At 46.1% G+C, this 26,421-nt stretch overlaps 1 protein-coding gene across 10 annotated transcripts in view; it reads left to right on the plus strand.

Annotated features, from left to right (window-relative positions):
- The window catches only part of BIN1 (bridging integrator 1), a 90,117-nt gene that overhangs the window by 35,426 nt on the left and 28,270 nt on the right, over nucleotides 1-26,421 (plus strand). For 5 of the 10 annotated variants that reach the window (XM_058809772.1, XM_058809773.1, XM_058809774.1 and 2 more), the window contains exons 2-10: nucleotides 1,601-1,681; nucleotides 6,203-6,257; nucleotides 6,680-6,774; nucleotides 8,578-8,673; nucleotides 12,575-12,682; nucleotides 15,317-15,409; nucleotides 20,447-20,532; nucleotides 21,967-22,042; nucleotides 24,035-24,117. In XM_058809772.1, coding sequence (XP_058665755.1) covers nucleotides 1,601-1,681; nucleotides 6,203-6,257; nucleotides 6,680-6,774; nucleotides 8,578-8,673; nucleotides 12,575-12,682; nucleotides 15,317-15,409; nucleotides 20,447-20,532; nucleotides 21,967-22,042; nucleotides 24,035-24,117 — 773 coding nt within the window. The remainder of the gene's footprint in view (nucleotides 1-1,600; nucleotides 1,682-6,202; nucleotides 6,258-6,679; nucleotides 6,775-8,577; nucleotides 8,674-12,574; nucleotides 12,683-15,316; nucleotides 15,410-20,446; nucleotides 20,533-21,966; nucleotides 22,043-24,034; nucleotides 24,118-26,421) is intronic. The other 5 variants (XM_058809777.1, XM_058809780.1, XM_058809776.1 and 2 more) reach the window with 1 other exon arrangement.

Here is a 26,421-nt window from a genome sequence, read left to right on the forward strand (position 1 = left end):
GCCAAATAGGCATAACAGGTGTTCTCCACCTCAACAGTATAAAAAACCATGAGAATGGGCCAGTAGGTGCATGGCCAGTTGGACTAAATTATTATTGTAGGTCACTTCAAATTGAAAATATTCTATTCTACATTCTGTTGCCTGATCCTTTTCAATTCCATTTTGGGGACTAATCATGAAAGACTGATTCCTGCCTTGCAGGGGAAAAATTCTCTCTGTGTTCTCTGAGAAGATCCATGGGTAGCAAAGGCAGCTGGAGGAAGCCGGTTTGGGTGACTGTCATGGCTCTCTGGCAGTCCCTCAGTCTGGGAACAGTTAGTAATTGTCTGCATGAAGACCTGGTGTCAGTATCAGGGACCTGCTTTTTTTGCCTTAATCCCCTTTTCCCCAAAAGAAGCTGAATTTACAGCTGGGGTCTGTGAGTAAAGGGCTGTTCTGCTGTGCTCAGCAGAGCAAGGGGGACTCCAGCTTTCCAGAGCCTTCTGCCTCTTGGGCACTGGTGCCCTTTCCAGACAGGGCTGCCTCACTCATTGAGGTGCTCCCTCAGCTCCCTTTCTAGCTCACCTCTGGCTCACCAAAACCTCCTGTGGCTGAGGGCTGGGAGGGCTTTTCTCTGGTTTCACTGTTCCTGTGAGACAAGGCTTTTTTTCCCTTTTTTTTTTTTTTTTTTTTGGCATGGTTAGGTTTTAGTTTTGATTCAGAGATATGATATAGTCAGCATTAACCAATTACAGGGTATATCCCAGTCTCCCTGCAGCTGGAGTTGCTTGGGGCATGACAAATACCTGCTGCCCTCCTCCACAGGTTTGCCCAGACCTCTTGTGATGCATGTACCTGCCAGCCCAGAACATGAAATGCTGTTTTGTTCTAAGCCTGGGAGCAATCCACTTAGCTGCACGGAGAGGGAACTAAGAGAGAATGGTGATAAGAGAAGTAGCCTGATAAGGATTTTTGTACAGGCTGTGGGGAGCTGTGCTGTGCAGGGATGTGGCTGCTGACACTCTCAGAAGTGACACTTGGCCTGAGTGTCACACAGATTAGTGGTGTAAGGTCCCCAATGGCTCTCAGCACCAGCTCTTGCCAGGCATGGGCAGAGTGAGAAAAGGTGGAAGGAAGGTGGGACTTTCAGTGCTCCAGCCACTCTCCCTCCCTCCCTGAGATCGCTGCACAACTCGCTCTGTTTGAGGCCAATCCTGCTGTTCTGGGAGCAGAACCCCACCCTGTCTGGACTAGGCACTAGTTTTAAATCAGGACAAATGTAACTGCACAACACAAGGCATATTAGGGATGTGGTTTGTGTCTTGCTGGTTCAGGAGATAACTGGATTGCTGTTGCCTTGTCTGCGAAAAAACATTGCATCAGTGAAAGAGAAGCCTCAGTCATGCTCTTCAGTACAGCAGAATGTAAGGGGTCTGAGTTCTTCCTGACTCATCTGTAAATCTGTTTTCAAACTATGATTGTGTGGAAAAATATTCTGAAAATCCTGAGCACAAGAATAAGGGTGACTTTTTAACTTTGGCCTTGGGACCAAAAACGTGCAACTGTTTCTATGCTTTTCTGTATCTATGTTTAAAGTCTCCTTTCTCCTCTCTCTCTGCAGGTCCTTCAGAAGCTTGGTAAAGCAGATGAAACAAAAGATGAGCAGTTTGAACAGTGTGTGCAAAACTTCAACAAACAGCTGGTAAGATAATTGTCAATATGTAATTTGCACCCTGGGTTTCAGTATTAGCCTCCAGTCATCTGCTGCAATGCAATTAAAGGCCATTAAATTAAACAATGACATAGACCTGTTGAAGTGACCCATAACTCAGAACTTCTCACTTACAAGAAATGACATTGTGGCTTCCAGGGTCTCTTTCATGGAATCAGTGGGAGAATCATCGAGCATGCTGAGATGGAAAGTGCCCATCAGGATCATAAATCAAATCCCTGTGCAGGACACCCCAAGAGTCACACCATGTGCCTGAGAGCATTGTCTAAATCCTTCCTGAGCTCTGTCAAGCTTGGTGCTGTGAAAATGTCCCTGAGGAGCCTGTCCCAGTGCCCAACCACCCTCAGGGTGAAAAACTTTTTCTTGATACCCAGCCTAAATCTCCCCTCCTCAGCTTCATCCTGTTTCCTCAGTCCTGTCACTGGTCATGAGAGTGAAGAGATCAGTAAAAATAATGAAGAGATCAGTAAAAATAATGCTTGTTCTAGACTCAATTTTACAAGAAGAAATAGCTCGAGCAGAACACTTTCTTCAGTTAGCAGCTGCTTTGTAATGTAATTTTTGCTGCTCTGCTGGAAGCAGAGATATAAGAGCAACATTGTGTCACTGAATGAAGGATAAATTGGGAAACAGATTAGAAATAAAAAAGTAAAATGGAACAAGGCAGTTTCAGTTTCCCAAGCACAGTGTAGGGCAGAAGAGACAGAGAAAGCAAATGCTGAAAAGGGAACATCCTTCCATGGCTAAGACCTAAATCTGACTTCTTCCCCCTACTTGCACAATCACTGTGTCAGGCCTGAGTCATTATTCTTCTGCGTGTCTGCCTCATCCCCTGTATTTTAGGGCACAGAAATATTTTAACAGTGTAGCAATTTTCCCCCACCCTCCTACTTCCACAGCAGTAGGTTTCAATCTTCAACTGGGTGTGTTTTGTTTTATTTTTTTATCTAGAGCCTTCAGCCTCCCAGCAGGGAAAACACCAGTTACCTTGTGGATTTTGCTGGTGCTTGTTGGTAGGGGAAGCATTGCTTCTGTTTTGTGGCAGGAAATGTGTGCCACAGCGTAGCTCAGGTGGTGCTGAATAAATGCTACTCTTTTGTGGCTTGACACATTTAGGACCTTTTTCTGGAGCTGTTAGTGGCAGCTGCATCGTGTCTGTTGAGACTCAGCAGATGTGGTGGTGTCGCAAAACCAGCTGAGCAGGGATTTGCCACAGCTGAATGTAATGAAAATCCTTCAGTCTGGCTTTGACTTATGTGTAACCAGAGCTGATTGCAGATTCCTGGACACTAATGCTCCTTCTCTTGGCAGCAATAGCAGCTATTGCTCCAGAAGTCCATGCAGCATGTCCACAATGATACTGTTTTGTAGACAGCAGAATATATTTTAACTGCTTTCTGACAATGTGACATTACCAGATGTGACTTTTTTGGTATAATTTTTAAGCAATTAAGAAATAACCTTTATAAATGAGAAATACAAAAACCCTCAGATTCACATTTCTAGTTCTGACTCTCTGGGATGGCTTTTTCAATTTCCAAAGCCCTAAGTTCCAGTGAGGAGCCTGTTAAGAAGCACTGCCTCTTGTATCCCTTGCATCTGAACTCTTTCTCCTTTTTTGTGCAGCAGACCATGAACTAAATTCTCCAAATAATTAATCAAAGAAGCTGGAGGCTGCTCTGCATTTGCTGCTTGGGGTCTGCTGGTTTTTCTTAGGCTTTCAGTTTCCCTATTACTAAAATAAATGCAGACAATGCCTGTTTTACAGGGCAAACCATGAGTGTGAGTTAGCTGGATTCTTAGGATATCCGGAGCTGAGGACTAGGGGAATAAAAAATTAGCTTTATATACATATATACAAACTTCTTTATATTTTTATATGTATTAGGTGTGTGTAGTATAGTTATCTTTGAGAGTTCTGTGACCTTTCATTACAAACTGCTCCAGTGGGGAATGGAGGTCTGGAGGAAAGTGACCTGTTGCTGCAGGCTGGTGACAGGACAGCGCTGCTCTCTTGTGGAACTGGCCAGGGTGTGAGCAGGCATTGACCTTGTTCACTGGCTGATTAGAGGCTCCTCTGACTCTAATGACTGTGCTGGATCACTTTGACCCATGTTGCTGTGTGTGGTCTGCTGAGGAATGGAGTGCAGGTCTAAAAATCAGTCATTTTCAACCAAGGTGTTTGTGGGTCTCTCAAATAGTGGTTGAGTGGACATAAGGGAAGGCACTGGACTTCCTAACTCCGTCCATCAGGTTCATATAAGAGCACCACTCTAAGGTCCCTAAATGGTATGAACTTTTTGGCTCAGATGGATCTGCTTTGTGGCAAAAGAGCTGGAGAGAGCTGCGCAGGTGCAGCTGCGTCTCCTGAAGGCTTGACAAGCAGCAGAACTGCCCCTCACTACTCCCTCATGGAGATTCTTTGGCTATTTACCTTCCCAAATGGCCATTTGAAGGTTCCCTCCTTTTTCACTTTCCCAGTGTCACCTGTGTTCAGTCACTGGTGTGAGGATCTGTCCCAGATGCTGACCTGGGAGCAAGAGTCCTGCTATAAAGGTGCAGCTCAGCCCGTGCCTGAGGTGTGCCAGGCTTTGCCTTCTCTTGCTCTGAGCTGAAGTACTCACTGGAGGGACAGTGTGAGGCTGGTGGCAGCTCTTACACCTGGCACCAGGTGTGTTTCTACCTGGCAGAGCTGCTGGGTTCTGATACCCTTCATGAGCTGCCACTTGTGTGGAAGTTCTGGGCTGGTTTACACCTTTCACACTGAGCACATGAGAGGGAAGCTGCTGCTGGCACAGGCTGCACCCACCTCAGCCTGCACCACACTGTGGTGGGCACAGCCCCTGCTGCAGGGCAGGCACTGGGGACATTTGCTGTCACAGAGTAGGTTCCCATTGCAGTCAGTAGCTCAGAGAGGGTTTCTTCCCTGACAAGAACCCATCACACCCAGCAGTTTCCATTTCAGCCCTATGTGACAAAGCAAGCTTAACAGCCTCGCTGTGGTACCCTAGGGTGGAGCTTCCCTCCCAGAGTTCATGCTCTGTGTTAACAGCTCTGAAGTTTTGCTGAGGGGGGGTTACCTGGAGCTGTTGTTTCAGTGCTTCCCCTCCCTGTAATTACACAGTCTGCTCTTCCAGCCCTACATTAATCTAATCTGGAACAGGACATATCTCCTGCCCCCTCAGATGTCAAATGTGCACTGAGTGCACAGCTGAGTTTAAACATCAGCAAGAGGTGACTGAGAGCACTCCAGCTGCAGGATGCAGCACCACTGGTGAGGATGCCTGGAGAGCACAGAAGGCTGGTTCTGCATTGCTGCATTTGCGTACTCCACTTTTCAGCCCTACCTTTTCCAGGAGATCTATCTAAAAATATTGACTAGACATTTAATTGTGGTGCTGGTTTTCTGCTCAGAGGATACTTTTGTCTCCATGGCTTTGGAACTGGGTATTGAGACTTGAAGAGTTCTGAGTTTGGCTTGTGTCATTTGCTGCTGTGGCAGGATTAGAGCAAGCATGCACACAATTTTAGAAGTGGCTTCTGATTTTAGATGTTACAGTTTTGAATGTTACTGCTCCAGATATTGCAGTGTCCAAGTGTGTAGTGGGCAAGTTCTGCAGAGGACTTTCCCTGCTGACAGTTTTTTATAACCTCCAAATTGTGAGTTGAAATTTAGTTATTCTTAAAAATGATACAGCAGGATGATAATGTATCCATTGGTGGGACTTTGCATATCTTGTGCAAAACAAGAATGCAGAAAAGAGAACCATTGCACCTCATAGCCTGCTATCGTTTTTCTCCTTCCCAGTTTGTGCCCCATTGAGGGGGCACCCCAGCATAATGACTTTTGACAGCTGAAGCCAACTCCAGAGACTGGGAGCTCACGGGACATCTTCAACAGCTGCCTCAGAGCTACTGACTTCAAAAGCAGATGTTTCCCATCAGCTCTCCCCACCACTCAGGCACCTCTTGTCTCAACTGAGCTCATGCTGAGATCCTTTGTGTTCCCAGTGCAGCTGTGCTCTCTAAGCAGCGGCTAAATCTGCCCAGCTGTTGAAGTGGCAGTGATAGCATAGCTTTGTGAGAAATCCATCTGCTTCCAGCAGCATGGCCCAAATTGTTTTCCATGCCTCGAAAGTTCTGGATGAGTTCGCATTTGTTCTTTTCCTACTGCCATCAGCAAAGGAAATGAGGGATTGGAAAAAGCTGGCCAGTTTTACAAACAAAGTCTTCTGGTCTGGGGAAGCATTGGGAACTGACCCAAAGAGAGTACAAGAGGAGAGGAGTTACATTTGCTGCAAAAGTCCTACAAGTTCCTAGAACACAGAGCAAAAAAATACAAAAAATGCGATGGCTTGAAGTTTCATGTGATCATAGGACTGGTGTGTAGCCTGTCTGCCAGACCAGTTTTCTTTAGTTATAAATGCTTGAGTGCTTCTTACAGACTCTCCTTAGCTGAGAGAATAACTGGTGATCTCCTTATGTTGGCAGTCTGAAGGCACGAGGCTGCAGAAGGACCTCCGCACTTACTTGGCTTCTGTCAAAGGTAAGGTCTGCACCAGCTGAGGTTTGTTCCCCTCCAGTGCCACCTCCCAGGGAGATTTCTGCAGCCTCCCCCTCCCTGCTGTTACCCCAGGCATGAGTTGCACCTTTGTTAGGGGGGGAATCTTTCAGAGTCCTTTGGGACCAGCTAGGGATTCTTTGATGCCAAACACGTGGTGGTGTCTTAGCAGATGAACCTCCACATGTTCTTCTAGGGGAGGATGGACACAAAGGGCTTGATGCAGCTGCACCCTTGGTTCCTTTCTCCCTCTGGTTACCTTCCATCTCCATTTCATCAAGGGTCAGACATTTCATAAGGCAGAGCTCAGCATCTGTTGTAATGCTCCTGTGCCTCTGGGTAAGGATTAAACTGCGAGGAACACATTATTTTCTTCTTTGTCTGAACAGTTCCCTCTTCTTTCCTAGCTATGCACGAGGCCTCCAAGAAGCTGACAGAGTGTTTGCAGGAAGTTTATGAGCCAGATTGGCCTGGGAGAGATGACACAAATAAAATAGCAGAGGTAAGACTTTGTCCAGGATGTGGGGATGTCCAGACTTGCTCTGTCAGCAGAGATGAGCTTTGGAAGCTGTGTCTGTGCACCACATTTCTTCAGGCATAACACTTTGCAGAAGAATTGGAGACAAACACAGCACTGTGAGGAAAGGAAGGCTGGAAGGATGTGCCCTGTATTTTTGTAGGAGATTGTTGCCAAATGCTTGTACATTACACAGAACTGAACACTTATGCCCAGAGGCTGTTTGTTTCCCCTGAGTGGCTAAACGGGGACAGAGGATTCCAACAGAAACTCAGGAGGGCCAGCTGGGTGTACTGCTTATGTTCTGTGTAAGAGAAAGGAGCAGATAAAATCATGGCTAAAGCTCTCAGAGCAGCCAGTTGTGTAGCTGCCACAGCCCCTCATGGCAGCACCACCAGCTGCCTTGTTCCAGTTGCTCCCTTGTTTGGCTGAGCCATGTGTCACCCCCACTGCAGGTGTTGTCATCCCTTGGCGAGGTGATGCCTGTGCAGCTTGCCCAGGTGTTTCCTGTGGAGCTCAGGGCCCAGCCTGGCATTTGGCAGCTTGGATCCCCTTGGCCTGTGCCTGGGGTGGATCCAGCTGGAGGCAGCAGCCTCTGCTCTCTTGCTCAGCTGTTCTGCTGAGCAGCAGCTGTGGCTGTTCAGCTCTCTGGATTCATTTGCCATGAGGCTGCAGGACTGGGCTTATCTGCAGCTGTCTGTGCCATTGGAGAAGTGGTGAAGGAGTAAACAGGAGAAGGATTCTTTCCTTCTCCTTCTTTCCCCTGCAGGAAATCTCACCTGAAATAACATCTGTATCTTGCCCAGGAAATAATGACTTCAAAGCAGATAATTCAAACAAAATCTGAACGTTTCCAGGTCAGTTTTTTCATTAACATGGAAACTTTGCATTAGGAAGTGCTGTTGCAGTAAATAATGGAGTTGTATTTCAGCTGGTTTTACTACGCAGTCTCTGTTGGCCTTGTTTTTTTCCTGAGCAACTGTGGTGCCTCCTGAGACATTGACCCTTCAGAAAACTTGAGCCAGAGACATCAAACGGGACATGAATCCTAGAACTAACTGTAGCTACCCTTTGGGTCTGCAAGAATATTTCCAGCTGTCCACCTTCCCTTTTAATTCCTTATTTATAGTTTGCTTGCAAGAAGGTGAGAGAGAAGAATTATTCCTGCTAAATAAAAAGCACAAAGTGGGAAGTTTTCCTGAATGTTTTAGCCAAAACCCTTTGTTCATGTGGAAAAACAGGAGAGAAGGTAATTTTCACCTAATTCAAGGTGTTGATAGGAAATCGCTGTGCCTGAGTTAAGGTCAAGGATGAAGTGGGCACAGCTCAAGGTGAAAGCCTTGGCTGTGGCTTCCATTGGGCTGTGGAGGCAGGAGGTGTGAGATTGATAGTGTAGCTTTCTGTTGTTCATGATTATCCAGGAAGCTGTGTTGCAATGAAAACCAGAAAATAGTGGCTTGTGGTGTCAGGTGTCCCTTTTTTGTAGCTGCTGGGAGAAGGAGGCAAAACCAGCTTGGCAATTACCTTCCATTGTAGAGATTTGAGTTTAACATTGCAGGGGAAAGATAGGGCTTCAAAGGCATTCTGTCCTTGGAGAGGTCACCAGAATTAGCAGCATGAGGCTTTGCCATTTCTGCCAAGATCTCTGTTATCATTAGTTTTCCAAAGAAATTACTGTTTCTTAAGAGCTCTGAATGCCCAAGATTGTTGGCTGTAGCACTCACAGAGAAAAACAGAAATGTGGAGCCCTGTGTTCTTAATAGTTAACTCATTACTTTTGGTTTTCAGAACAATGATCTCCTGTGGACAGATTTCCATCAGAAGCTGGTGGATCAAGCACTTCTGACCATGGATACATACCTTGGCCAATTTCCAGATATTAAAGTAAGATTCTCTTGGAACTATTTGATCTAGAGATTTGCAGCAGATAAAAGCTCTGAAGATCAATTTCTTATATCTGCTTTAGGAGAGTGTGTACTGGGCTTCTCCAAGGTCTTCTTTAAAAGCAGCCAAGATCTTTGCAGCCCTGGGTTAATTGAAAATGTCTTGTTCTAATTTTGGGCTTAAAATGAGAGTGAAGATTCCAGGGGAAAGATGCTGAAGAGAAAATAGAAGTGTTGAACAAGAGGATCCATGAAATTCCCTATTGCATCAGAGTGCAGGGGGGGCAGTGTCAACAAAAGCTCAGAAGGTCTCAATCTCTTTTTGTCCGTTTGTCTTATAACTTTCTTGTAAGCAGAAAAAATTGAGGAAGCAGTTAGTGCCAAATGTACTTTATGAATAGAGGCTGGTGTGGAAGGCAAATTTCTGTGGGTCCTTGAAGTCTGCTGTGTTTGTACCCAGCTTTTTTCAGGGAAGGGAGAGTGCTGGATGGGTGTCTTTTTGGGAGAGAGTGTATCCAGGGACCAGGGTTTGAATGCTGGCCTGTGACCTTCCCTTCCCCCACAGCTATCTCCTCCGTTCATTTGGAGGTTATGCAGGAAATGTCTTCACCATATGGAAGCACAAGTAATGATATCACCATATGGGAAGTATCAGCTTGGCTCCTTTCCAGTGAGAGCAGCCCTTTCCCCAGCACATGTCTCTTAAAACCTTTGTCAGTATTTATTGCTTCAGGAGGACTGTGCTGTATCAGATGGGGGCAGGTCACAGGCTTGTAAAATGAGCCCCGAACAGCAGTGGCCTTGTCTCCTGGGACTCCCTGGGTTTGCTTCATTTTTCCAGCCTGTTCTGCCCCTGGAATTCTGGGGTGGGGAAGGGCTGTGGCTTTCCAGCTCCTGGAGGCTGTAGGGCTGATCTCTCTGGGATGTGATGCCATGGGCCTCAGTCAAAGTGCACCCTGTGCTGCTTCCTCAGCTGGATGCCTTACTTTATGCTTGCTGCAGACTCAGGCTTTGGCACTCCTTTGGTCCAAATCACATTTTATCAGTTGTTGAACATTGCCAGCTACACAGAAGTATAGCTAGGCCTCACATAAAGAATTAGCATTCTTGAGATTTGCAGGCAAAAAAAATTAAAAAATTCCCTGTCTCATGTCATTTACAGAATATTTGAGTTGGTTTTTGTTGTTGTGGTATTAGTTTTCTGGTTTTTGTTTTCCACAAAATGAAATTTTCTGCTTTTCCTGGAATTCTGGCATTACTCTGGTAAAATAAGTTGATTAATGGAGAGAAGATGATTTTAATTTTGTTGTGAAAAGGCCTGTTTTTATTAATAGCCTAGTAATTAAAATGTTTGAGTTAGATTATGCATGTGTTATTTTTTTGTTACATTCTAGCATGTTCTCAATCAATCTTTACTTGAGGGGCTGTAAAAATTCCCTTGGATTCTTTGGACTTGAAAAGGGATCTGCAGCAGGAGTGTGAAAACAGAGCATGCCTTTAGTAAGGAATTTTTGTGTGTTAAAGAAAATAATTTATCCAGTGTTGGAAGTTAACCCCTGAACAAGGCCTCTCCATCTTCTCTAACTTGAAAAAGTACTTTAAACTTTCTTTGCAGGTCAGTGTCTGTACTTCTTGGAGTAGGACTCTTCTTGCATAGCATTTAATATTTCTGCGTGAGTTTTTTGTTGGTTTTGCACAATGTGCAATAATAGTACAGGTCTCTGCAGTGAGCCCAGAGAAGATAAACTACAGCCCAAGTTCTGAATACCTGTTGAATTGGGGATTTTCTGACTTGAACTAAAGTTGGTGCTCTATAGCTGTAAAACCAAACATCAGTAGAGTGCAGAGGGCAAAAGTTTTTTTTTTTTTTTGATGGCTTGAGTTTGTTTTTTCTTTTTTTTTTTTTTTTTTTTTTTTTTTTTTTTTTTTTTTTTTTTTTTTAAGGAGACTCAAATTAGGATGGCTTTGTTGCAAAGTAGTAAAGACTGCTGTAGTTCAGCTGTTACATTTGGGTGATGGTGGGTCCCTGCAGCTGTCCTGGAGTGATAGAAGGGAGCCTTGAGTCTTCCTAACAATCCTGTTAGTGCCACCACTGGCAGTGGTGTGCTCAGTGGTTACTCCAGGAGGGCTCACACCCTGTGTGTCTGTACCTTGCAGCATTTCCCTGTACTCCAGGCAAGAATGAAACAGAAACATGGGGGTGTTAGAAGTTTGGGAGCTGCATAAACATGGAGGGGTGACTTTGTTTGAAAGATGGGTGACATTGAATCAAACTTCCTGGTGGGATAACCCAAAAACTGAAGTGTCTGTGTGGCCATGTCAGAGGTGGGGAGAACTCCAGCTATCTCTACCAGGCTGACCTGGGGGCAAAGTGGTATCTTAAATCCCAGATGGGGTCATGTTTCCTCTGGTCTGTTTGTAAGATGCATTAAGCTGCAGATCAGGTTGCTCTGCAGCTGGAAGCCCCCTCCAATACTTTGTCTTCTGGCTGGCACTGTGGTGTTTGGGAGGTGTCTCCTAGTGACCTCAGCTGTGGGGTGGCTCAGCTTCTTCATGACTCCTCTCTTGGAGTGAGCTGAGCATTTAGAGGAGAGTTTGGGAGTGCATGTGGCTGAGATCCTGCAGCTCTGCTGTGACTCACCCAGAGCTGCAGCAGTGTTTGCTGGAGGAGCAGAGCAGTGTGTGTGGGAGGTGTGTGAGCTGCTCTGGCACAGATCAGCCCTGAGCACGGCTCTGCAGTGTATCTGCAGGAGCCTGGGGAGAGGAAACCACAGCTCCCTGCCAAGGCAGGACAGAAGGAGATTCTGCTTTTGCAAGTAAATCCCAGTGCTGATTCCTCCTTCTGCAGTGTGTCCCTGGGTTTTGTGGTTAATTAGAAATGCTCCTGGCTCATTGCCATGCCTTTTCACTCTATTATCCAGCCTGTCTCTGGGCTGCTGATTACTGACCGTGCTCCAGGCTCTGTGATCCAGGGAGAAGTGTCTGGTGAGGCTGGGAAGGTGTGTGCTCCAACCCAGATAGTCTGGGATGTTTGCATGCAGTGTGGGAGGCAAGGGGGCTGAGGGGATGGATAGTTCCTAAAATAGGGAAACCCAGTGGGCCAGAACCTCAATAAAGTGCAACTTGGCTGGGAGAGAGAGCCTTGGGCTCCTCACTTCCACACAGGATCAGGCCACAGGCCTGACTATCTGTCCTGGATTCTCAACCATGGATTTGTCAGGACTCCATTCCTAAATTTAAGTCTGGTACACAGTCAGCACTCTCCTTGTATTTGTTTTGGCTTCAGTGTTGTATGTTGGTGACCCAGGGCTGCAGGTTTCCCCTTGCACTTCCCTTGTTTGAATGCTGGTGACAGCAACCTCTGCCTTTGGCGGTCACCACCGTCTGCAGCTTCTGTCACAGGGTCCAAAAAGCTGTCCATGGCATAGCCTGAGCATTGGGGATGAGTGCTTTAGCTGTGCTGGCAGAAGAAATGCCTTCTTTTGTTGAACTAAATCTTTCAGGCTTCCACACTAACTAGTGAGCTGGTTAGTTAGAGACTGGCTGCAGGCCTCAGGAAGCCCTGAAAATAATGAAGAATAGGATGCAGGCCCATGGTGGGGCTTAGGAGGCAGTGGAGCTAAAGTTCTGAAAACACCCATGTCACCCAGAGGTGGGGCCTGTTGGTGGATCCCTTCACCTTCCCTTGATGGCTTCTCTCTCCTCCTGAGGTGCTCCCTCTGAAATGGTGCTTGCCACAATGGCTCCCGGGGCCTCCTCCTGTGTGGAGGATCCAGGGAGAGTCCTTGTGTGGGCAGAGTGTGGGGTGTTCTGGAGGTTGGGAGGGTGTTTTTCCTGGGAGGCTTTGCAGTTTAGGCTGCTGGGGAGGACTCTTGGTGTGACTCTTTTCTCCATGTTTCTAGTCTCGTATCGCCAAGCGAGGAAGGAAGCTTGTGGATTACGACAGTGCCAGGCACCACTTTGAAGCCCTGCAAACTGCAAAGAAGAAGGATGAAACCAAAATTGCAAAGGTAAAGGAATCAGGAGGATATGCAGCCTTCCTTTCTTTTTGGGAGCTCTGCATTTGCCAGCTGTACCTGTTCATTGTGTTTTCATAGAATTCATTCATTTTGGCAAGGACCTTTAAGATCATTAGGGTGTTGTGAACTGGTGACGTTTTGCTAGGTATTTCCTTCTCATTTGTTTAGTTTTCCTGGAAGGCAGGATGGCCTTTGTTTGGTTGGTTCAGACCCACTATCAGCAGTCTGCATGTCTTGGTGGCCAAATGCTTGGGCATGGGTTTGTCACGTGCACAGGACCAACAGCCTCTGACAGAAAAGCCTGTGTGCCCCTTGGAGAAGCAAAATCTTGCAGTGCTTCAGAAAAATGTTACAGTTTGTCTGCTTCTTGGGACTTTCTCTCCATCCTAGAGCAGTGGTAGGAATGTTTCAGTGTTACTTGAAGTTGGTTCTGTTTGTGAAACCTTCTGATATCCCAGCAGAGAGAACCTTAGGAGTGTGAATTACAAGTACATCAATGGAAAAGCACTCTATGCACATTTGATGAATGCATTCTATTGTCTGTTGGTCACAATTACTGGATAATAAATATGGCCAACAGCAGAAAAATAAGAGTTTTTCCTTGTCAGGTTTCTTTCCTGCCTCTGAATAGCTTGATCCAGGGCTTGCCCAATAGTCAAGTAAAGGATTTTATTTTTAATGAGATTTATTTTAATTAAAAGTAAAGTTTACATTTTTTTAATGTAGCTGAAAAAGGTAATAGTGCTAATTTTGTTCTAGAGAAGGTGCATTAATTGAATACTGACCCTAAAATGAGCTATGGATTCCTCTTATACCCGGAGTGTATTTGAACCCATGTGCTTCCTTTCACAGGACACTTCTTGACACAACAGAATAGTCCAGGGCTGGGGAGACATCTTTTATTCTCTTCAGTGCGGGCCATGGTAAATTGTGACTGCTCAGGGTAGAAGCGGTAGAGGAAAGAAAGACCCTGGATCTGTATCTTTTAACCAGGCTGACAAGTCATCTTTTGCTTAGGGTTATTTCTGCTAGGGGGGAATATGAGCTAGGTAAGTGATGCTGGTGTTTTTCCTGCATAGAAGAAATTAAGATGCATCCCTGCTCTAAGTGAAAGATGTGCATTTAGAAGCCACAGTACTTTTATTGTTAACCTGCAAGTCATCAGTCATCTACAGTGTGCTGCTTGCACTGTGATTAACCTCGACAGACAAAAGGGGAGAGAGATTGATGGCCCAAGTGTCATTGCATCACTTGTGTGTCAAAGCAAGTCTTGATTCTGTATGCAAGGCATGAGGCCCAGCTGGTTGTGCCTTCAGTTCAAAGCAGTAATTCATTGTGTCTGGGGCAGGAGCAGAATTTCCCTGGGGCATGTTATTTTATTGGTGCATGCCAGTGGGATCTTTGCTGCAGTGTAAGATAAAGCCAAATGGTTTTGTAGGAATTGATCTACTCAGGTTGGTACCTGGTGCCCTGCAGCAAAGTTTAGCTGCCTTTATCACTGCTGCAGTCACTGTTGCCCCAAATGTTCACCTAAGATGATATAACAGGTATGGAGGAAAGTGCAGTTTGAAGAGTGAAATATTGAGAGTTAGGAGTTGGTGCTCTATTCATGAGCCTGTGAAAGGGTCTCTCAGTACCTGATCAAACTCTTCTCATCAGCCAAAGCATGCACTGGATCTGATCTTCCACCCTCTGGAATTCAGGCCATAAGCTCATGCACAGGATAATAGGTGACACATTGCACTGCAAAGATGGGAGCAGCAAGTCCCAGGGGGTTGTGTGTGTGGCCTTCCCAAGGGGGCAGCTCTCACTGCCCAGCCTGGGATCTGACATTTGCAGTCACACAGCTCTGCAGGGCTGTGGGCAGCAGCCAGGGCTCAGTGTGCACTCTGCTGCTGGAGGTAGTTCACCTCTGTTTCTGTGCCTGGAGTTTTGCGCCTGTGACCTTTGAAGTAGGGTTGTTCCAGTATAAGTTACTTGGGAATGTGATGACAGACCCCTAGGAGAGGGAATTCATGTTTCTGACACAGGATACAAGTGGGAACTGACTTAATTAAGGTTTCATGGTATAGTAACAGAAACAGCAGTGCAGATACTTTTTGGCATTACGTGGTCTCTTTTATTCTTCTCTAATATATGGATGTTCTTTTCCCACCCAGGACCCCTGCCACTTATTACTAAACTTACATCCTGCTATTAAAATAAATCGCTGTGGACTTTCAGCTGTTGCATGCAAATAATTATGATGATTAATTAATCCTGACCTCTCTTTAAGGAGCTCCAACTTCACAGCCATGCCTTGGAGTAGGGTTGTTTGTGTGCTAGGTCACTAACAACTGTATTTGTTGCTCTTACAGCTGCCTGGCTGGTCTGCAGTATCCAGCCCACATGGGGACATTAATTACTGCTAAACTTGGCATGCTTCAAAGGATTCATAACTGATCAGTCCCAGGATGTTTGTTTTTTTTCTCTCGCCTTGGTGATACTGGTTTGGCCCAGCCTCTAAATACACACTCTGTTGTGATTTTAATTTTTTTATCCTAAAAGATATATGTTTGTGTCTCTCTTGTTCTCTGTTTATTTGTTTTTCTTTTTTTTCCCACTCAAACATGCTCCCTCCCCCAGCCTGTTTCGCTGCTTGAGAAAGCTGCGCCTCAGTGGTGTCAAGGGAAGCTACAAGCTCACCTCGTTGCACAAACTAATCTGCTCCGAAATCAGGTGACTGCTGTTCTACCTGGCTCTAACCCTGCATGTGCTATTTTGGGCTCTAGATTGCACCCTGCAAGTAATCTCTAGGCAACGTTCACTCTAGTCCTCTCTCATCAGTGTCAAGATCAGAGAGGACTGACAAGTCCTCTCTGGACTGTCAAGAGAGCCTTGACAAGTCCTTGACACTCCTTAGCCACCGTGGGCACGGGGAAGTTGCTGACCAGTGAATGAATCTGTGGCTGCCTGACTGATTTCTAGTCAGATGTGTTAATACTGGGCTGTTGTTTTCTCCCCCTGAGATGAAATGTGGATGAAGAAAGGCTATGGAATAACTCTGAGGCAGAGGGTGATGTATTACACAGCTCCTCCAATTACCACTTCCATTTTACGCTAAGAGAAGCAGTCAATTTTTATTGCTGCCGTTTCAAAAAAAAGAGAAAAAGGAAATGCTGAAAAATTGGCCTATGAATTTGTGTCATTGAGTAAAGCCACAAAAAAATAACATTGTGATTTCTGTGGCTGCTGAGTTAGCTTGCAACATTCTCCTGTGATATTCCCACATGAGCACTGTCCTGGCTGTTGTGGTTTAAAAGCCATTTTTAGATCCAATTTCGATCTGCACAGGAGAGGAGATGGGCCCAGATCGGGCAATTTGTACCCTGTGTGACATATTTGAACAGGCTGAGATCAAGGTGGTGTCATCTAGCAGTACTTAGGCTATAGCACCTTGAGAGATATAAGCAGCTCAGAGGAACTGCAGGGAAGAAAAATTTCAATCCTACTTGCATAGAAGTGTGACTTTCTGATGAAATCTTGATCAGTGTTTCAGTTGGAACACCTTAAGGGACAAGAGGGAGTTGTCAGAAGACAGTCAGTGAGAAGAAAATGCTTTCAATGAGCAAGGGATAATAAATCCTTACCATACTGGGAGAGAGCACCAGTTACCTGCTCACAAATTCCTGGTGAGCTCATGTGTTCTCATTCAAATGGCCTGTGTTTTCACATTCCTTGTCCATGGAATGAATTGCAGTTTAGAAACGCCTCTCACCTTATGAAGCCCCTCACAGTCACTTTATGGCTTTGGATCAGGGAAAAGACTCCAGTACCACATCAGTAAAGCTTGGGAAACAAACAGCTGTTAGCAGCCCTGCTTAAGATGCAGAGCAAAGGGAGGAAATATGTATTCATTCTAGATTGAAGGGAGAAGGACACATGGCAGCCTCCTGGGGGCTTTTCCTGTAACTCTGCTGGCCCAGCTGGGAGCTACCTGCACAGTTGGGGTTCTTGACTGGTCTGTTTGACTGGTGGTTTTTCTGGAGGACTAGAAAACAGGTATGGGAAGTTCCTCAAGTCACAAATAAATATATGAATCTATCAGCTCATGGGCGTTTTTCCTCTTCTCAGGCTTGGCTGTGGTGACTGCTATAATAGCAGCAAGCACAGACTGCCCAGAGAGGAAGTTCCTATGAGTGCCCCCTCATCCATTGCCTGTGGATCTTAGGATACCAAGAGTCACTCCATAATTTCACTGTTCTGGGTCACTTTGCCCTACAGCACATGCAAGGGACTGTGTAATCTTTCCAGGCACTGTGCTGCGGGGGCATTAATCTCCCAGTACATGGCATTAATATATTCAGTGACCACAGATATTTTCAAAACGCTCCCTTTTATTCCTCTGCTGAGTAATGCTATTGCCAACCCTAATTTTTTTTTCTATTTGTGTAAGCATTTTGGGTTTTTTTCTTTGCTTTTTTCTTTATTTTAGTTTTACTTTTGGTTGGAGACTAACAAAAAAAAACCCTTAACAAAGAACATTAGTTGTATTCTTAACTTGTAGGTTTTCTGGCTTGCCTTCACAAAAATGAGTAGGTAGGAAGAAAAGGCTTCAGTTTTTACATTTGTGTGATTTCAAGACTGAAGGTGTTAATGACAGCCCTAAATCTCATTAACCTCCTAATAAAACCAGGAGGGCTGATGACACTGCATTTATTGAGAAGCTTCAGAATGTTAAGCCTCAAAAAAGTCTTCTTTTACCAGCAGCTGTGTTGCTGTCTCTTCTTGCCTGATACTTTTACAGCCTCCATGCAAAAATGGGGTCAGTGAGATATGGTGTTTCTAGTGTAAAGCAAAGTCCTTCCTTCCAGTGTGCAAACTTCTGGCTCTTTAGGCCTTTAGCAGATAAAAAAAAAACAAAAACAACACAGTGAGGATTTTTTGTGAAGTCTGCTGTGGGAGTTGCTATTGCACACTCCCAGTTAGAAATGTCAGTGACTGTGCTTTTTGAAACAAAGAGGAAAATGGCTTAGAACAGCACATTCTTGCCTTTTGACTAAGCTCTGCTGACATGTTTAATGCAGACTAAAAATCAACATCCCAGTGATAACAGAACAATATCTCTGTCTGCAGGAAAAGGTGAGCAAGTTGAGTCTTTCTGAGAGGCAAGTCTGGTTGGGACTGGTGGGGCCTGGGCCTGGAGGGAATCCTCCTGCTCTCTTCCTTATCCCTGCCTCTTGGATATCTAAACTATTTACTGAGCAGTGCCTAATTACCATAGTTCACAACAAAGGCCTTTGAAGTGAAATGGTCACCAGACTGCCTGGAAGCACAAGGCTGGACATAACCAGACACTCAGGAGGGCTGGGATGTAGCAGAATGAGTGGTAGTAGCATAAACAGTGTGGAAAAATTGTCCCCTGCCACAACTGAACTGGTTGTGCTTGGCACTCTGAGCTTTGGCTAGGTGGAAGGTCAGGAAAGTATTTGTTGTCCATCTCCTGCTCAAACCTTCCCCCTTTCAGGCAGGGAGAGGAGACAGAGATTTTCTGAGATCCTGTTTCCTATTTTTTCTCTAGAAGGGCTTGTGACCAGGCTGATGTCTGGCTTTGGCTCTGGCTGGAAGCAGTCAGGGCTATCAAGTGCCAGGATTCCAGCTTCCAAGCAAAATAAATCCCACTGGTGAGAAGATCCCTGGGCAGACTAAGGACTGAAGAATTATTTCAATGCTCTAGCTGGGGATGAGAGCACTAGCTGAGCCACAGGCCCTGCTGGATGGATCCCTGATTCCTACAACTGCTCTAGAGTGAACGTTGCCTGTTCCTGGCTTTGCCTTTGCCTCGGGATGTCACAATATTCACACCTTGCTTTCTAGGTTCTTTGACCTTATACACAAGTAAATGGGAGAGGGAAAGAATGTTAATGATAATCACCACATCTGAAAAACTAACAGCATTCAATGGTGTTACATCATCTCCTGGGTTGATTCTGGTTCCAGTATAGTTTGGAAGTTAGAAAAAGATAAAGCCAAAGGGTGGACTTGTTGGTGTTTTTATTTTTTTACTCCCTTTAAAATGGTTGCATTAGTAGCATTCATTCATAAAGGTGTTTTAAGGTAGAATGAGTCTTTGTGATCATTGTCTCTCATTCAGCATAAGCTGTGTCTCTGTTTAAAAGACTTTTTGTTTGTTTTGTGCAAACCCTCTTGAAATGTTGAGTTTTTCAGTGAGTGTAGCAGCGAAACAGGGGTTTCTGGGTGGAAGCACCATGACCCCTTCTCCCCTTGCCTGTTCCTCACCAGGTCTTAATTTCTGAATACCCAGATGTGTCTCTTTACAGGGGAATATTTTTCCCCTGGTCTTGAGTACAGAGCCTTAGCCTTGCCTCTGGCAGCAATGAGCAACCCTGTGATAGGTGAAGCTAGCTGGAAAGTAGGAGCTCCTGTGGTTTGCTCTTGAGTCAGGAGAGAAATGGAGAGTGAAAGGATCCTGCTCCATATAATGGAGAGTGATTCCTGTGAGGAACAGGATTTGGAACTGCCAAATATTTTTAAGCCATTTCTCCCATCATTCCTGTTGTTGTATATAACTGTCACTAAGGAGCAGTAAGCTGGATTTCTTTAATTAAGCTGACACAAAGAAGATAAAATTTGATTTCATAGAAGGTGTAGGAATCTGACTGCAGGCTGGTAGGGAGATCCAGCTTCCATAGCTTGTGGGCTCTTTGCAGAGGCCTGTGGTGTTGTGAAATTCCTGCTGTTGTCACAAATAAAGGCACTTGTGCTGACCTTCCAAATTTGATCATCCAGGGCTTTTTTCCATTCTACATCTCATTGCATGGCAGAATGCTATGCTGCTATAGATTACAGGATAGAAATATTTCAATTAGAAAACTTTAGGTCAAGGCACTGAAAAGAGAAAGAGGTGACCTAGGACAGATGCAGGAAAGGGCATGTGCTTGTTGCTGGTGTCTGCTGTCAGCAACAGAAACCAGGAACATCCTTTTTGTTGTTGCTGAAAACTGACAGAATTGTCCATCAGTGTTGGGATCTGTCAGTGTCTGGGTCCAATGAACAGATCAAATTTAAACTCTCATCTGGGAGAAGGAGATCCCTTCTGGAGTTGGGGCCAACAGCCAGCCAGGGATTGCGCTTGTGTGAGACCATGGAAACCAGGATGTGCTGCTGAAGCCCTGCAGCCTGGCCTCCCTCTGGCACAACTCATGCTTTGCATACCCTTCCTTGCTTCTCCAGTCAGCTTTGTGGGAGAGCTCTATCAGCCAAGGATGCAGACCTCCTCTCTTCCTCAAGGAGATGGGGCTTTAGCATGACCTGACCTCAGCAGAGAGTCTTCAAGAGGGAGGATTCTTCTCTAAAGCCATTTGGGATGGGTTTCAACTCTTTCTGAGATCTGGCAAGGGACAGAGGCCCCTGTTACCTTCATCTGTATCTGAGCTGGAGGCTGGATGCCTGACCAATTCCTTTCAGGTTTTGAAGTCAGGGAAGTTTAAAGAACTTGAAACACATTAGTGGTTGTTTGAATTGCTGTGCGTATAAACGGGGAAATTTGTTGAGAGAACCTGAGAGGAACAAATTCAACCTAAAGGGTCACCTGTGGTGCAGCCCTGGTTCCTGGGAGACTCATTTGGGATGCTGGTTACCTCATGCCAGAATTTTGCCTGGTCTCCCAAAGAAGTGAAAAGAGTCTCAGCTGTTCCAGCCCTGCAGGGTGCTTGGCTGTGCTGGAGCTGACAATTTCCTTTCTCTGTTGCTAAGGCTGAAGAAGAGTTGGTAAAGGCTCAGAAGGTGTTTGAAGAGATGAATGTTGATCTGCAGGAGGAACTGCCTTCACTATGGAATAGGTGAGTGCTGGAACTTTTCCTGAGGCCTGGTTGGAAGGAAATGAATATCCAAGCTCTAGGGTCACAAATCCTCTTAGCCTAGACTGGGTGTCTGCTCTTTTTTTTCCTCTGGATTGTCTCTGTTTGTCCTAGGATTCCCCCCAGTCACAGGTTCACTCTTGTGCTTTACTTCATGATTTTCCTGAAAAGCATGATTTTACCACAAAGAGAAACTGTATTTCTCTGCTTTTCTTAATCTCTTTGCCCTACTGCTGTATTGCCCTAAGTAGTTTATTTAGTTGTTATTTTGCACAGAGTTATTAGAGATTTGTACAGAATGGTCTTTATATTGCACCTTACCAACTCTGCTCCATTTTCAAGAAAGACCTGAGAGACCATGGGTTTGCCATACCAGAGATTGTGGTGATGAAAAGAGAGGTGAAGCAAAGACCAACATTTAGCTTGGGGGATGAACTGCAGGGCAGCAGAAGCTGATTTATGGGGATGACACAGTGGAAATCTGGCAAAATCTTCCTAGCAGTGTCCCAGCTTCTTATTTTTAAATGCAATGGTCATGTCCAGGCTGACAGTGATGCTCTGTGAGGATTGAGAAAGTGGGCAGCAGCAGGGTGGGAAAGCAGAGTGCTGATGTGTGCCTTCACTCCCCTTTCCACCAGCCTGAGCCAGGACTTGTGCTCACAGCAGCCTGCAGGCCTGGCTGGGGAAGGAGCTGGGAGGGACAGAGGCATCTGGGGGTTCCCTGTGCAGAGCTCCAATGCTGCTGGCCTGGGACAGCCTCTCCTGTCCCTCCTGCTGTTGCTCCTTAGGCTGGGTGCTGGTGGAGCACTCTCTGTTGGCAGCTGGCAGGCTGGTGACAGGCAGCTGCTGGCATTTTCAGGCCCCACAGGTTTTTCACAGACTCCGGCTTCCCAGCTGATCCTTCTGCTTCCCTGTTGCTCTCTGTGCTCTCCTTTGCTTTCTTACTCTTTCTGCCCCTGAAGCAAACAGTTCATGCTGTTTTTGATTCCCTGGTGCTAAGGGACTTCTGGATGAATTAATGTCTGTCCCCTGCTAATTCTCCCAGCGCTGTCTGCATCACAGCCTCTATCCTTTTTTTTTTTCCAACTTCCTACTGCTGGTGCTTTATTTTTTTTTTAACCTTCTTTTGTATTTTTTATTTCTTTTTTTCCTGACCACCCTATACCTCCCTCTCCCTTCAGTCAGCATAAATTCAGATCCTGTCCTACTCAGTCTCATCTTCCCCTGGACATGTTTGTCCTGTGCCTGGCCTTTGCTCCATGGTTCCATTTCCTTGCCACCCTCTCTTCTCACATGTAGCATATCTGAGTTGAGTTTGCATGGGAATGGTGGGTGGGAGGTAGCAGAGCAGGATTGAAAGATTTTGAGAGAGCACTGTGTCCATTAAGTTCTTCTGTCTTGTATTTCATTTGACAGTCGTGTTGGTTTCTATGTCAACACATTCCAGAGTATAGCTGGCCTAGAAGAGAACTTCCATAAAGAAATGAGCAAGGTAAGGCAACCAACAGCTTATCCTATTTACTGTCTCTTCACTGTTAATGAAAGAAAAACAAAACCCAAGAACCAGCAAACAAATTCAAACAAAACCAAAGAAAAAACAAACAAACCAAAAAAAAACCCCAAAACCTCAAGCTAAAACACAGTTGTAGAAAATGGCCCTATGTTGGAGCATAATAAAAACCCTTAGTATTTTTCTGAGCAACGTGGGACAAAGGCAGTCTGACACAGTAATGTAAAGGGATGGAGCACAGGGAAGAGACCGCTGAGCTGTGGGCAGCAGTGGGGAGTTTGTCACTTGACAGCACTCATTTCCAGATCTGCAGAGGAAAGGGAAGCCACTCTTTGACCTGTCTCTTGCTGCCATTTTTAGTTCATCTGCATTGTGGATCTGTAACCTATGACCTGGCCAGGCTAAGCCTGGTACATTTTCCTCTCCCTCTGCTGCCTGCACCCAGTTGCTGTGTACCCTCACTGTACTCAGGTGTGGGGTTAAAACCAGCAGGGAGTCTGAAGTTGACTGAAGACTGAGACATGCCTCACTCCAGTCCCTCAAAAAGGCTTTCCCCCACAGTACCCCTCTGCTTTGGCTCCTTTCCTGCCCTATGACCCAAAAGAAGGCATTTAAGTACTTAGTGTGGGCATTGTGTGGACCCCCAGTGTGCCTTGAGTTGGGAATCACAACAGAAAGCAGGGTTGGCAACATCCTGGTGCTGTGTGGCAGCACCCACAGGAGACCCCAGGACCAGTCTGTGGGAACGTCCCCCATTGCCAGTCTCATTTACAGATATGTTGTTGTTCTTTCAGGGAAGAGCTAGAGAAATCCTGAATTCCTTAGGTCTGCATGCTGCTTGGAAATGTAAATGTTGCACTAATCTTGAGGCAGGAGTGAGAGCCCAGCTGGAAAACCTTTATATTCCCTGTGCTCCCTAATGTCATCCTGACAACAAAACAGCCACTAAGCAACAGGAAACATTATAGTCCTTCAATTCCCAGCAGTCAGGGGCCCTCTGCCTTGGTGTAACACATCAATTTTGAGCCCTGCTGACATTTTATGGGGTCTTTTCCAGTTAATAGCTTACTCTTCTCCACTGAGGGATGAACTAAGTGTTAAGAATAGGGAGGATTGTTAGAATTACTGGTTTGTTGCTGCTAGCTCACATTCAACAAAACATGGGAAAGATGCTTGTTAGACAGGAATTCTCTTCTTGTATGATTTTTCTAGTCAGGATATTTTCTTTCTTGAGGAATTTTGTATGAGGGCAGGGCTTTTGCTTTGGTTCCATAAGAACCATCTGTTTCTTATTACTGCTACAGCTTCCAATTAATTGCTGGTGTTGCCTGCACACTGCCTCCAACCTTGATTTCATGGAATCCCTCCTCCTGCCAGTGATAAATCCAACATCTTGTCTCGTTCATGGATTGGCTGTTCCAGGATAGGAGTGTCTGGAGTCACTGCTGCAGCCTTCAGTGCCAGGGAGAGTTTAACCCCTAACAGTGCATTTCTGCAAAGACATCCAGGTTCTGCCCAGGTCTAGATGGCCCAGGCAGCTGGTGAAATTGAAGGTTGTTCATGGAAATGGCCGTGTCCCAAGCTGAGAAACAGCTTTTGGCTACAAATCCTGAGTGAAGCTCCAGCTGTAGCACACAGATCTTGGGTAAACAATCCACCTGCTTCTGCAGTGGTGCCTGGCAGCACCCTGGTGGGTCCAGGTGATAGGGAAGCAAAGAGGATGATCTCTAAGGAAGACAGAGCATTCCCAGAAATGCCAGCAGCTCTTTGACAGCTCAAGTGCGGTAGCACTGCACAGCCCACAGAGAAGTGGAAACAGATTTAAGGTTGTCCTCTCTTGGGATAGCTGAGGAACTGTGCTTGTCCTGCCACAAGCTTGTGTTTGGTCAGTCTGTGCAGGCCAGCCCAGGCTCTTCTCTGGCATCTGAGCTCCTTTCTCATTATTTTTCTGTCTTTTGTTTTTGTATTTTGCAGTTGAACCAAAATCTTCACGATGTCCTGCTGGGTCTAGACAAGCAGTACTCAGGCAATGCCTTCCCTGTTAAAGCACAGCCCAGGTCAGTAACTGTGGGTAGTGGCTTTCCCTCAGCAGGGGAGGTGGGACAGGGATCTCACTACCTGCCCAGGGGTGTTGAAACCTCCAAGCTGTCAGTTGCAAGTGATTTGCCCACCTGCCAGTGCCCTCCTGAGACTTCCTAGAGCCATGCCCAAGATTGCACTTAGCACTGCATGGTGCAATCCAATACCTCTTACCTTTCTAGGATAGCATCTGGAGGCCTGAACGTTCACTAGGTCCTGATATTTAGGCAACTGACTCTCAGCTCTGCTTTTAAAATCTAATTCCAGCTACTGAGCTGCCCTTACTTCTGGGCCCAGTTGCCCAGCACCTGTCCTGTTCTTTCCCTCAAAAGCTCCCGCCATGTACCTGCAGCTTCAGCACCAAGAGCCCATTTCCCCAACCCCTTCTTTGGCCCACCAAACCTGGAATCACCATTTTGCCAGAGCCTTATGCCCATCCTGTGTACCCAGCTGCAGTGTGTTTCTCCTTCCTGTGTTGTGGAAGTAGTTGCAGCATCACTCATAGGAGGCCTCCTGAACTCAGAGCACTTCCAATCCGTGTGTGTGCAAGGAGTGAGTGTCCTCTGGGCTTCAGTTTGCTTTCTCAGCTGGGTCCTGTTCTGTGTGTTTAAGTGCAACTCTGCACATTCCCTAGCACTGAGGAGGGAGGGAGGGATTGGGCTCTGGATTGGGCTGACTGGCCCCCATCCAAGTGCACAAGTGATGAAATAGCTCTGGCTTCCAGCTGCTGCTAATCCCACGTGCAGGGAGAGCAGCAGCACAGCCCAGGTCCTCGACTGCTGTGTTAATGGAAGGAGGAGGTGAAGTCAGCATGAAGTAAGGGCACGCTGCGGTCTGAGTGCATTGGTTTAGAAGGGATAGATCAGCTGTTGAGACCTCGGTGCTCCCTTGTGTCTCCTCCCAGTTTAACCTGTTGCAGTCATGCATTGATGACTTGCATGTCTTCTCCCAGCAATTCTTCCAGTGTGGTGGTTGCCAACTCTAAAAAAAGAGGAGGTTTGGGTTGAATTTTGGCCCCTGAATTCTGGATTGCTGACAGCAGATTTCAGTGATGCCAGTTGGAATGCTATTTGTGAAAATGTCTTCCCCCCAAATTACCATGTGGTGTCTGTTGATCATCACAACCCAACCAGACTGAAACCTTGTGAGGAGGTTGTGGTGCCCATCTTCTTGCTGCCATTGGCTGTGTTGTCTCTGTTAGCAGCATCCTCCAGGGTCCCTGGAGGAGGATGAGGTAACAGGACAGATGAAGGCTGTACTATTGCTTTGCCCAGCTTCTTTTTCCTCCGTTCTCTATTCCTTGAGGAACTGATTGTAGGCAGTAGTGGCAACCTGGCTCAGAGATGTTCCTTGCTGTTGTGGCAAGGTTTCTGGCCTTAAAGAGCTTTCAATGAACAAATCACCTGTTTTTACAATTCCTGCCCCATCTCTGTACAATTTCTGCCCCCCTCTCCCCCCAGCCTGCTAGCTTGCTCTGGGGCTGTAGTGGGTATCTCAGCTGCAGTTCTGTGCCCTTTGGCTGGCTAGGAGACCACGTGGCCCTAAAACCTGAGTGCACGCAGAAGGGTCCCTGTGTGGGCAGCAGTCTGAGAGCTGCTGCTTCATCACCCACTCTCTGCATCTCAGCTGAGGAGCCAGACCTGCCCCAGAGTGAATCTCTTCCTCCTGAGCACACTGGAGCAGGGTGTTGTAGGAGGATGTAGCAAAGATTTGCCAGGGTGGCTCTGCAGTGCCCAGGAACTCCTGTGAGGCACTTCTGTGTCTGCTGCACATCTGGCTTCTCCTTGTGGGGCAGGGCTGGGGTGAGAGTGTGCAGGAGGAAATAGCCCTCACTCATCTGACAGCTTATTCTGGTCTGCAGTAGGAGCAGATGCTTCCCTAACCCTTTTCTACTGGGAAGGGGACTGGAGATGGATACAATGGCAGGAAATGAATGAGGAGGTGTGAGAAGAGAGACAGTTATCTGTGCACATCATTATGGCATTCATGTGAGGCCCTACACAAATACTGCTGTGGCTGATGTCTCTGGAGCTGGCAGTGTAGCACAGAACAGCTGGTGTATTTCTGGGAACCTCAGACCTATGATTGGGATTTGCTTCTGAAAGAGGTAGGAATGTTCAGGGCTCAGATGCCTAGAAGACCGAGGAGATCTGTGGGATTATCCTCATGTGATTGGGTAAACTGGAAAAAGACATGGCAGGAAAGCTGCTGAGTAGGTTCCATGTATCAGAACTGCACAGACTACATAAGAAAAGAAGAATTGGGAGCTTATTTCTTTTGCA

Source organism: Ammospiza caudacuta, chromosome 8, assembly GCF_027887145.1.
Source record: "Ammospiza caudacuta isolate bAmmCau1 chromosome 8, bAmmCau1.pri, whole genome shotgun sequence".
In the NCBI taxonomy this organism is placed as follows: domain Eukaryota; kingdom Metazoa; phylum Chordata; class Aves; order Passeriformes; family Passerellidae; genus Ammospiza; species Ammospiza caudacuta.